Source organism: Cherax quadricarinatus, chromosome 6, assembly GCF_038502225.1.
Source record: "Cherax quadricarinatus isolate ZL_2023a chromosome 6, ASM3850222v1, whole genome shotgun sequence".
In the NCBI taxonomy this organism is placed as follows: domain Eukaryota; kingdom Metazoa; phylum Arthropoda; class Malacostraca; order Decapoda; family Parastacidae; genus Cherax; species Cherax quadricarinatus.
The window spans coordinates 1,857,467-1,870,066 of NC_091297.1; the positions used below are offsets into that span (position 1 = coordinate 1,857,467).

At 39.0% G+C, this 12,600-nt stretch overlaps 1 protein-coding gene across 8 annotated transcripts in view; it reads left to right on the plus strand.

The window, feature by feature from the left end:
- The window catches only part of LOC128692060 (cholesterol transporter ABCA5), a 408,467-nt gene that overhangs the window by 352,232 nt on the left and 43,635 nt on the right, over window positions 1-12,600 (plus strand). For all 8 annotated transcript variants that reach the window (XM_070079720.1, XM_070079724.1, XM_070079709.1 and 5 more), the window contains one exon: window positions 6,495-6,641. In XM_070079720.1, coding sequence (XP_069935821.1) covers window positions 6,495-6,641 — 147 coding nt within the window. The remainder of the gene's footprint in view (window positions 1-6,494; window positions 6,642-12,600) is intronic.

The window sequence follows — 12,600 nt, forward strand, 5'->3', positions numbered from 1 at the left end:
CCCCTCGCCCACAAAACCTCCCTTACCCCTTCCTTCCAACCTTTTCGAGGATGACCCCTGCCCCGCCTTCCTTCTCCTACAAATTTAAATGCTCTCCATGTCATTCTACTTTGATCCATTCTCTGTAAATGACCAAACCACCTCAACAACCTCTCTTCGGCCCTCTGACTAATACTTTTATTAACTCCACACCTTCTCCTAATTTCCACACTCTGAATTTTCTGCATAATATTTACACCACACATTACCCTTAGACAGGACATCTCCACTGTCTCCAACCGCCTCCTCACTGCTGCATTCACAACCCAAGCTTCACACTCATATAAGAGTGTTGGTACTACTATACTTTCATACATTCCCTTCTTTGCCTCCATAGATAACATTTTTTGACTCCACATATACCTCAACGCACCACTTACCTTTTTTCCTGCATCAATTCTATGATTAACCTCATCCTTCATAAAACTCATCCTTCATAAAACTTAATATTATTATTAAATGAGTCTACAGGATATGATATAAGGCATAAAGACAGTAGTTTGTTTGACTGTATTAGTAGATAAAGACTGTTGGGTAGATTTCAGGATGTACATGTTTATAGAGGGGCCACAGGTATATAAGATCACTTTTTAGTTGTAGCTACAGTGAGAGTAAAAGGTAGATTGGATACAAGGAAAATGGAAGCAGCAAATAAGAGAGAGGTGAAGGTTTATGAACTAACGGAGGAGGCAGTTAGGGTAAGATATAAACAACTGTTGGAGGATAGATGGGCTAGTGAGAGTATAGGCATTGGGGTTGAAGATGTATGGGATAGGTTTAAGAATGTAGTGTTAAGAGTGTTCAGCAGAAGTTTGTTGTTACAGGAAAGTGGGTGCCCGAAGGATGAAGAGTGATTGGTGGAATGATGAAGTAAAGAGAATAGTAAGAGAGAAAAGTTAGCATATGAGAGGTTTTTACAAAGTAGAAATGATGCAAGGGGGGAGGAATATACAGTGGACCCCCGCTTAACGATCACCTCCAAATGCGACCAATTATGTAAGTGTATTTATGTAAGTGCGTTTGTACGTGTATGTTTGGGGGTCTGAAATGGACTAATCTACTTCACAATATTCCTTATGGGAAAAAATTCGGTCAGTACTGGCACCTGAACATACTACTGGAATGAAAAAAATTCGTTAACCGGGGGTCCACTGTATAGAGAGAAAAAGAGAGGTTATGAGAGTTGTGAAGGAATGGAAAAAGAGAGCAAATGAGAGGGTGGGTGAGATGTTATCAACAAATTTTGTTGAAAAATAAGGAAAAGTTGTGGAGTGAGATTAATAAGTTGAGAAAGCTTAGGGAACAAATGGATTTGATAGTTTAAAATAGGAGAGGAGAGTTATCAAATGGAGAGTTAGAGGTATTGGGAAGATGGAGGGAATGTTGTGAGGAATTGTTAAATGATGAAGATAGGAAAGCTGTGATTTCATATATAGGGTAAGGAGGAATAACATCTTGTAGGAGTGGGGAAGAGCCAGTTGCAAGTGTGAGGGAAGTGCATGAGGCAGTGGGTAGAATAAAAAGGGGCAAAGCAGCTGGGATTGATGGGATAAACATAGAAATGTTAAAAGCAGGTGGGGATATAGTTTTCAAGTGGTTAGTGGTTTTACTTAATAAATGTATGGAAGAGGGTAAGGTACCTAGTGATTCACAGAGAACATGCATAGTTCTTTTGTATAAAGGCAAAGGAGACAAAAGAGAATGTAAAAATTGTAGGGGAATAAGTCTGTTGAGTATGGTAGAGTTATCATTGAAAGAATGAAGAGTAAGATGGAGAGTAGGATAGCAGAGGAACAAGGAGGCTTTAGGAAAGGTAGGGGGTGTGTAGACCAAGTGTTTACAGTGAAACATATAGGTGAACAGTATTTGGATAAGGGTAAAGAGGTTTTTGTGGCATTTGTGGATTTGGAAAAGGCATATGATAGGGTGGATAGGGGGGCAGTGTGGCAGATGTTGCAAATGTATGGAATAGGAGGTAGGTTACTGAAAGCAGTAAAGAGTTTTTAAGAGGATAGTGAGCCTCAGGTTAGAATATGTAGGAGAGAGGGAGATTATTTCCCATCCCTTAGACAGGGATGTGTGATGTCACCATGGTTGTTCAGTATATTTATAGATGCACTTGTAAGAGAAGTGAATGCTCGGGTGTTGGCAGGAGGTGAGGGGTTAAAAGATAAAGAATCTAACACAATGCAAGAGTTGTCACAGTTGCTCTTTGCTGATGACACTGTGCTTTTGGGAGATTCTGAAGAGAAGTTGCAGAGGTTGGTGGACTCCCGAATACCATCATAGAAGTTAAGACCTTGTGTAGTTTTAAAAATAGGTTGGATAAATACATGAGTGGATGTGGGTGGGTGTGAGTTGGACTAGCTTGTGCTACCAGGTCTGGTGCTGTGCTCCTTCCTTAAGTGGAAGTGACCTGACTAGGTGGTCATTGTTCTAGGCCGGGGGTGGCATGGACCTGCTTCACATGGGTCAGTAGCCCTGTTGCAGTGTTCCTTCTTTCTTATGTTCTTATGAGTTTGGTAGGGTATGTAAAAGAAGAAAATTAAAAGTGAATATAGGAAAGAGTGAGGTGATGAGGATAAAATTTAGATAACGAAAGATTGGATATCAGATTGGAGGGAGAGAGAGTATGGAGGAGGTGGATGCATTCAGATATTTGGGAGTGGACATGCCAGCAGATGGGTCTGTGAAAGATGAGGTGAATCATAGAATTGATGAGAGGAAAAAGGTGAGTGGTGCACTGAGGAGTCTCTGGAAACAAATAACTGTATCCATGGAAGCAAAGAGGGCAGTGTATAAGAGTATAGTTATACCAGTGCTTTTATATGGGTGAGAAGCATGGGTGGTGAATGTTGCAACAAGGAAAAGGCTGGAGGCAGTGGAGATGTCATGTCTGAGGGCAATGTGTGGTGTGAACATAATGCAGAGAATCCATAGTTTGGAAATTAGGAGGAGGTGCAAGATTACCAAAACTATTATCCAGAGGGATGAGGAGGGGTTGTTGAGGTGATTCAGACCTTAGAGAGGTTGGAACAGAATAGAATGACTTGGAGAGTTATAAATCTATAGTGGAGGAAAGGCAAGGTAGGGGTCAGCCTTGGAAAGGTTGGAGGGAGGGGGTAAAGGAGGTTTTGTGTGCGAGGGGATGGACTTCCAGCAAGCATGAGTGAGCGTGTTAGGAGCGAATGGAGACAAATGGTTTTTAGGACTTGACATGCTGTTGGAGTGTGAGCAAGGTAACATTTATGAAGGGATTCAGGAAAACCGGAAGGCCGGACTTGAGTCCTGTAGATGGGAAGTACAGTGTCTACACTCTGAAGGAGGGGTGTTAATGTTGCAGTTTTATAACTGTAGTGTAAGCACACCTCTGGCAAGACAGTGATGGAGTGAATGATGAAAGTTTTTGTTTCTCAGGCCACCTGCCTTGGTGGGAAATGGCCAATGTGTTAATAATCTTTAAAAAATGTAATATCTGACTCTGAAGAATTTTGGCATGTATACTTCTCAGATTTTTCATGGAAGTCATCACCACTCTTGCATTTCATTACACTCTGTAAATTTTTCTGGTTATATTTCAGGGTATTACTTCTTTATATATTGAGCTTGTCTCAATGCGAATGTTTTTTAAGACTTTTGCCATCGTCGAGACAATATAGCTGTAATGAAGATGGGAACTGATCAAGTTTAACAAAAGCATGGCGATTATCAACAATTGTTTTGTATCCAATGCTTCCAAAGGCATAACAGGTCAGCCTATCATTTGTTGACACAAAAATGCAATACATCCAGTCTATGGAACCTGATGTATCCCCCCAAAAAAAGTGTCCCTTTTCACAAGTTTCTGTGTTTTTGCCATTGTTTCTAGTCAGCAGTGGCTTGAAAAGAAGAGGGAATAAACTACAGACTGAATAACTGATGAAAATTGATGGCCAAAAAGGCAACAGATTCAGTATTATTATGTATTTGAGATAAAGTTACACATGGTAGGCCAAATGTAATTTCATACCTGAATTCTTTGGTATTGAAAACATAGGTAAAGATGTCAAAATGAAGAACCTATTATTACTCTAAACCAAGATATGAGGAACTGAAAATTTGCATGCGAGTCATTTTTAAATATGGCTGCCATTTTTATCAGAGGTTGAATCTGGTTGAGGGTCCAGTTTTTAAATGAGTTATTGTGGGCTAGATAAACTGTGTACCAAGTTTCATACTTGCATAATTTGCACAGTTTGACTCAAAATGTGCCTTTAGCCTCCAACCTATTAGAAAAAATCTACAGCGTGAACTACCAGGATTTTATGTCAGACTTGAGGTTTCCTCTCGTATGGAGCATACTATGAAGGGTTTTTTAGGGACTCTGCAAAAAGATAAAAGGATACACTTTTAGCATGAGTGAGAGTGTTGTGTAGTGAGACGGTTACTGTACTCACAGGTTCCATCTCCAGTTAACAGCTGCCTCCTTCATCTCAGGTACTCTCAGAATTCCAGAGGAGCTCACCAGGCCCACATAGCTAAAAATGGGTTTTAACCTTAAACGATGTATGTTTTGCAGAGGACTCAATTTTTTGTACTTCCCCAGTTATTGTGTTTTTGTTGCCAACTGGTGTTTAGAGTATTAGGGGAGCCTCACATGATGTCATTAATAATAGTTGAGCATAACTTAACATTCAGTGATCCATAGAACAAAACAAACAAACAAAAACAAATTTTATTTCTTTGCAAGATTACGTTAAGATTACGAAATTACAGTAATGAGTTGCAGTGCAAAGAGAGCCACTGTCATGCCTAGGCATTATAGGCAGACTTAATTTAATGGCTTACAGACTACTTAATACTAAAGAAATTGATCATAGTTTGTTTAAGTTGCACATCTATTTTTATTTATAGTAAACACTAATTTTACTCTAATTACAATAGTTTCAATAATAAATATTGAAATTATATTATGGGAATATAATATTGTGAGTTGTTGAAAGTATTTTACAGTATGAGAATGCTACAGCTGGGTGTAAGGCAGTATTGTTTTTGGTAGGTATTTAAACTACAATGTAGTATTAACCCGTAAATGGTCCAAACGTATATATACGTTTTTTCAACATTTGAAAGTATGTAAAAAAAGTAGATCTTCTTTTTGTTTTTCAACATTTGAAAATGTGTAAAAAAACTTTGATCAACTTTTTTTTGTGTTATATTTGAAAATATGTTAAAAAAACTTAGATCTACTTTTGTAGCACTACACATGTGAACGTAGATCTGCTTGGACCGTTTACGGGTTAATAATGTATGAGCTTTGGGCATCAAGATTTGAAGTTTTAAGATTAAGGTAATTGGGAGAGTTTTGGTAAAGTTAAATATTGAGTATAGAGTATTTAGTTTAGGGTGAGTAGGTGGTTTTTGAGAAGAGTCTTAAATTGGTGTTAAGACCTGGTTACTTTAGTATTTACTGGTAATGAATTTCAAATTTTGGGGCCCTTCATGTGCATAGAGTTTTTACACAGTGAGATATGGACATGGGGTACATCAAAAAGAGATCTGTGTCTTGTGTTATGGTTGTGTGTCTTGTTAAGGTTGGTGAGGAGAAGTTTGAATGGAGGGTTTATGTCTAAGTGTAGTGTTCTATGTATGTAGTAGGCACATGAATAAATATGGATGTTTTTAACGGTGAGCAATTTTAGACTTTTGAATATTGGTGGAGTATGCTGTCGGGAGTGGGAATTTGTTATCATTCTGATTGCAGTGTTTTGTTGGGTTATTATTGGTCATAGGGGATTTAATGTTGTTGATCCCCATGCACAAATTCCGTATGTGAGATAAGGGTAGATGAGTGAATGATACAGTGCAAGGAGAGCTGATTGTGGAACATATTACCGTATCTTTGATAGTATGCCTATTATCTTAGAGATTTTCTTAGAAATTTGTTGTATGTGTGTCTGGAATTTGAGGCTACTGTCAAGGTGGATTCCTTGGAATTTTCCCTCTGTGAGTCTTGTGATGGGTGATCCTTTTAGCATTATGTTAAGTGGAACATTTTTAGCTCTGTTTCCAAACTGAATGAAATAGGTTTTGTCAGTATTGAGGGTAAGCTTATTTGTCATCATCCGGGTAGATATTTTCTGCAATTCGGCATTAGCAGTGTTGGCCAGTATGACTGGGTTTGGGTGAGAAAAGACGTATGTTGTGTCATCTGCAAATAATATAGGTTTGAGTAGCTGTGATGCATTCAGTAGGTCATTGATGTAAATGAGAAAAAGGAGTGGGCCAAGGACACTTCCTTGTGGGACACCAACTGTGATTGGTTGAGTGGAAGAGATGAGCATTGGTGTGAACAAGGCTTGATATATTGCAGGTAGGCTCCCAGGGTCCTTGATACAGAAATGTATCTTTGTTAGTGTCAAAACACAGTTTCACTTTCTTTGATAAGCAATTATATTAGGTCCTGTAATTTCCAGAAAGAAACAAATGTAGGATATTCCCAGTCAATTGCTGAAAATGGAATTGAAGCACCAGCAGGTGAAGATGATGATGTTAAAGAAGAGCGTTCCAATGTTGCTGTTGCCTTCAGGGATGGGAACTGTCTCTCTCCAGTGCTTATCTATGTAAGTATTTGTCAGAGTGAAAAGGTATAGCATCTACTGTAACCTGAAATCATAGTGTTCTTTTTTATATATGCTTATTAAGAAAGCTAGTCAACTATGTATTATGCTAGCAGGTTCCAAAAAAAAAAAGGGTGACATCGAAAAGACCTGGAAAAACACTCTAAAATACTGGGTTCATGCAGAAATTGCTAAGGTCAAAGAAATTGTACTGAGCAGACCTAATGAACTGCCCCAGTCAAATTGCTGATACTGGAAATAAGCTTAATGCTTTCATAACTACAGGAACTAACCTTTCCAGCAAAATCTCAAATTCTATTGCCCAGGTTAGTGATTACCTCAGTGACAGTTATGAAGACCTCCACTACCTGCCCCAACACATTCTACAGAAATAATATCAATAATAAATGCACTAAAAAACAAGTATACCACCATTCATATTTAAAATAGCTGCCATGTGCTATCTCCAGTAATTGCAACCCTATTTAATAAATTTCTTGAAACCAAAACTTTCCCTAAAATACTTAAGTTAGCTCATGTTACCCCTCCCCACAAAGGAGGAAACCCAGCTGAAATTAACAATTATGGATCAATCTCTGATTTACCATTAATGTCTAAAATCTTTGAAAAGATAATATATAAATGAATATATGCATACTATATCACTAAACCAAATATTCTTAACCCAGTTTACTTCAGGCCACGAAAAAGTACTAATGATGCTATCATTAAGATTCAAGACTGTTTATACAGGTCTAAAAAATAATGAATATCCAGCAGGCTTCTTTATTGACCTAAGAATAGCACTTTTTTCTTCATCAGCTCTGTGGTTACCCTTGTAAACCCATCTGCTAACAAATCTACTTCCAAATATCTGAAAACATTCTCTTCTTCCATACTCTCTCCCTCTAATGTGATATCCAATTTTTCTTTACCTAACTCATTTGATACCCTCATCACCTTACTCTTCTCTAAGAAAATTTCCAAAATTGTGGGTATTCTATCAGAAATATGCTACATTGTTCCTCAAACAACATTACTCACTCTGTACTCCTCTCTAATCTATCCTTACCTCACTTACAATATTTGTGCTTGGGGGATCTACTACAGAAAATCGCCTAAATCCTATTGTTTCCCAACAGTAATCAGGTTCCAGGCAACACACATCCCAGCTATATGTATTCAAAAGTCACAACTTTCTGAGCATACGACACATCCACACTGTGCATTATATATATACAGGACACTCAAAACAAACTTCAGCACTGTGAGTCTTCCTGGCTGAGGAAATATCAGAATCTTAGATAATAACCCATTTACAACAACTGTGCTACATCCTTTCAGTTTTGATGCAACGGGTAGTGTCGTCCTGCCAGAATGTCATGTAACCTGTGCCCTAAGTAAAGAGAAATGATTCTGGAATATGTATTAAACATGTTACAGAATCATTTCTCTTTACTTAGCACATAGGTGATAGGATACTCTGGCAGGATGACACTTCCAGTTTGCATCAAAATTGAAATGATGAAGGTTTTTGATATTTCCTCAACCACTTGTGGCCACATCCATCTCAAAGCCACTAAACTCAGGGTCAACATCACTTTCCTCATAAAAGGAGAGTGTTAATACGACATGGCATTAGTGAATCCCTGGGGTTTGCTATGTTATTTGCTCTCTGGCGCTCGGTTGAACTGGTGCTCCCACAAGGTACTAAGTAGTCCCAGACTTCATTTTAATACTTCACTCACCTAGGCCTATCAGGCCTCTAGTGCCAAATTCGAAGCAGGAAAAATAAAATGTTGATCTAAGTTTGGAGCATTGGTGGTAAGAACATAGACCAACATTTGGACAGTTAAAGGGTTAATGCAGTCAGGTCTTTGTATATACGTACCTATGTCATTTTTATAGCTAATCCTACATAGGATCTTTGCATATTTCTTTTGGCAAGTCATTAATATAAATTAGATATGTTATCAGGGCAAGCAGCCCTCCACTGATGACATTACCCCACGAGGACATATTCCCTTGTATCACTCTTTGCTGTTTTCTTTTATACAAAAATATCTCACATCCTGGGATGCTGCTCCTCATCCTTGTTTAACCCCTTAACCCTTTGACTGTCACGGCCGTATATATACGTTTGTGAGGTACCGTGTTTGACGTATATATACTCATAAATTCTAGCGGCTTCAAATCAGGCAGGAGAAAGCTAGTAGGCCCACATGTGAGAGAATGGGTCTGTGTGGTCAGTGTGCACCACATAAAAAAAATCCTGGAGCACGCAGTGCATAATGAGAAAAAAAAAACTCCGACCGTTTTTTTTAATTAAAATGCCGACTTTGTGGTCTATTTTCATATAGTATTTGTGGTTGTATTCTCGTTTTCATGGTCTCATTTGATAGAATGGAAACTATATTATAGAAATGGAGGTGATTTTGATTAATTTTACTATAAAAAGAACCTGGAAATGGAGCACAAAGTACAGGAAATGTTTGATTTTTGCCGATGTTCAAAAGTAAACAAATGATGTCATTGTCCAATAAATGTCCAAATAGCCATTCTAATACGCAGTCATGAATGGGTTGATGTAATTTTTACAATTATTACAGTATTGCAGTAGTCTGCATAACAGTAAATCTTCTATTTTTTGTTTGAATAAAATTTCAAAATAAAAAGCAAGAGTAATATCACAGGGACCTGGAGATATGACTGATGAACAAAGAAAATCTTATTTTAGAGCCAGGAATGTCTGCATCGTTCATTCTGGACCTTATTTTGAAATTGTCGTATTTTTTAATTTTCGTGAAATTGGCCAAATTGTTATTGGGTAGTTGAAATTGGTAAATGGGCAGTTTCTTGTGCTCAATCGATAGAAAAAATAGAGTTCTGAAGAAATAGTTATGAGTTTGGTTGACTGGAATAACGGAATTAGCCGAAAATAGGGCTCAAAGTGGGCGAAATTGCCGATTTTTAAATATCGCCGAAGTCGCTAACTTCGCGAGAGCGTAATTCCGTCAGTTTTCCATCAAATTTCGTTTTTTTGGTGTCTTTACAATCGGGAAAAGATTCTCTATCATTTCATAAGAAAAAATAATTTTTTTTTTTTTCGAATATTTTGAGACACCAGGAGCAACTTCAGGATTGGGCCCTTCGACAGTCAAAGGGTTAACTGTCCAAATGTAGATCTATGTTCTTACCGCTAGTGCTCCAAACGTAGATCTACGTTTTATTTTTCCTGCCTCCAAATTTGGCATGATTGGCCTCAGATACCTGGTCAGTATAGAATGGGTCTTAACACTTGGTGTGCACATTATTAAAAAAATGTGGGACCACTTAGTACCTTGTGGGAGCACCAGTTCAATTGAGTGCCAGCTAGAGCAAACGGTGCAGCAAACACCTGGGATTCACTGATGTCATGTAGTATTAGCACTCCCATTTTAAGAGGAAAGTGATGTTGACCCAGAGTTTAGTGGTTTTGAGGTGGATATCACCACAAGTGTTCGAGGAAATATCAAAAACCTTAATAATAACCCATGTATAACATTTGTACATTTCAATTTTGGTACCACTGGTAGTGTCATCCTGCCAGAATGTCTTATAACCTATACCCTAAGTAAAGAGAAACAATTCTGGAATGTGCAATACAGTGGACCCCCGCATAGCGAACGCCTTGCATAGCGAACATTCCGCATAGCGAACGCTTTGATCGCTAAAATTTTGCCCCGCATAGTAGACAAAAACCCGCTCAGCGAACTTCGTCCGAGACGCGTCCAATGTGCGGCCTCGGCCAGCCTCACATGTGCCGCCTGTCCCATTGTTTACCAGCTAGCCTCCGCGGTAACATTCAAGCATACACTCGGAATATTTCGTATTATTACAGTGTTTTCGGTTCTGTTTGTTGAAAATAAGTGACCATGGGCCCCAAGAAAGCTTCTAGTGCCAACCCTGTGGTAAAAAGGGTGAGAATTAGTATGGAAATTAAGAAAGATTTTGAAGGGTTTGGGGCTAACCCTGAGAAGCCTATGCCAGTTGTGGAATCCATTGTGCCTACTTCAAAAATTAAGGAAATGTGTGCACAGTGGGTTGAACTGCAAACCTTTATGGATGAAAATCACCCTGACACAGCTGTTGCAAGGCGTGCTGGTGACTATTTCAATGACAATGTTATGGCCCATTTTAGACAAATCGTAAAGGAACGGGAGGTACAGAGCTCTATGGACAGAAAGAAGTCCAGTGACTCTGAAGCTGGTCCTAGTGGCATTAAAAGAAGAAGGGAAGTAACCCCGGAAAAGGACTTGCCTCCCCAAGTGTTAATGGAAGGGGATTCCCCTTCTAAACACTAACACTCTCTCTCCCCTCCTCCCATCCCATCAATCATCACCAGATCTTCAATAAAAGTAAGTGTCATGTAATTGTGCATGCCTTTTTCAGTTTGTGTGTACTAAAATTAACATTTTTTTGTGGTAAAAAAATTTTTTTTTCATACTTTTGGGTGTCTTGCACGGATTAATTTTATTTCCATTATTTCTTATGGGGAAAATTAATTCGCATAGCGAACATTTCGCATAACGACCAGCCCTCTTGCACGGATTAAGTTCGCTATGCGGGGGTCCACTGTACATGTTTGGTAGGCAGGCTGGCTGGCTGGCCGATGGCTGGCTTGGCTGGCTGATTGACTTTGGCTGTTTCTATCTCCCTCTGTCTGTCAGTATCTATATCTGTCTCTGTCTCTATCTCTGTCTTTAACGATCTGTCTCTGTCTATCTCAAGATGGCAAGGGTTACACCAATACATAAAGGTGGTGACCCTACAGATTTAAACAACTATAGGCCAATATCAAACTTACCATTGCTATCCAAAATCTTTGAGAAACTCGTGCACAGGAGACTATATTCATTTATAACGGCACAAAACATACTCAACCCCTGCCAATTTGGATTCAGGAAAAATAAAAGCACTAACGATGCAATCATAAAAATGCTAGATCTGCTTTACACAGCATTGGAAAATAAGGAATATCCACTAGGAATTTTTATTGACCTAAGAAAAGCTTTTGACACAGTAGACCACGGCATCCTACTCCACAAACTTGACCATTATGGTATAAGAGGCCATGCGCTTGCATATTTCAAATCTTACCTTACTAATAGGTATCAGTATGTCACCATTAAAGACACAGCATCAACAACACAGCCACTTGATACTGGAGTTCCGCAGGGAAGTGTCCTTGGTCCGCTGCTCTTCCTCATGTACATCAATGATCTTCCTAACGTATCTCAACACCTGAACCCCATTCTCTTTGCTGACGAAACGACTTATGTCATCTCTCACTCTAATCTTGCCACCCTCAACACCATTGTTAATGATGAGCTGATAAAAATATCGACTTGGATGACAGCCAATAAACTTATGCTTAACACTGACAAAACCTACTACATTATGTTTGGTAGCAGAGCAGGAGATACGCAAATTAACATTAAGATCGACAACACTCTAATTGCCAGGCATAATGAGGGCAAATTCCTAGGCCTATACCTCGACAACAACCTGAACTTCAGCACCCATATCCAACACGTAACCAAAAAAGTATCCAAAACGGTTGGGATCCTCTCCAAGATACGATACTACGTGCCGCAGACTGCCCTTCTCACACTATACCATTCACTTATATATCCATACCTCACCTATGCTATCTGTGCTTGGGGTTCAACTGCAGCAACACACCTAAAGCCAATAATAACCCAACAAAAAGCCGCAGTAAGAATAATCACTAAATCCCATCCCTGGCAACACCCCCCCCCCCCCCCACTCTTCATAGATCTAAACTTACTCCCTGTTCAGTACATCCACACTTACTACTGTGCAATCTACATCTACAGGACCTTAAATTCCAATATTAACCTTGACCTAAAACGCTTTCTTGATAGTTGCGACAGAACCCACAGGCACAACACCAGACACA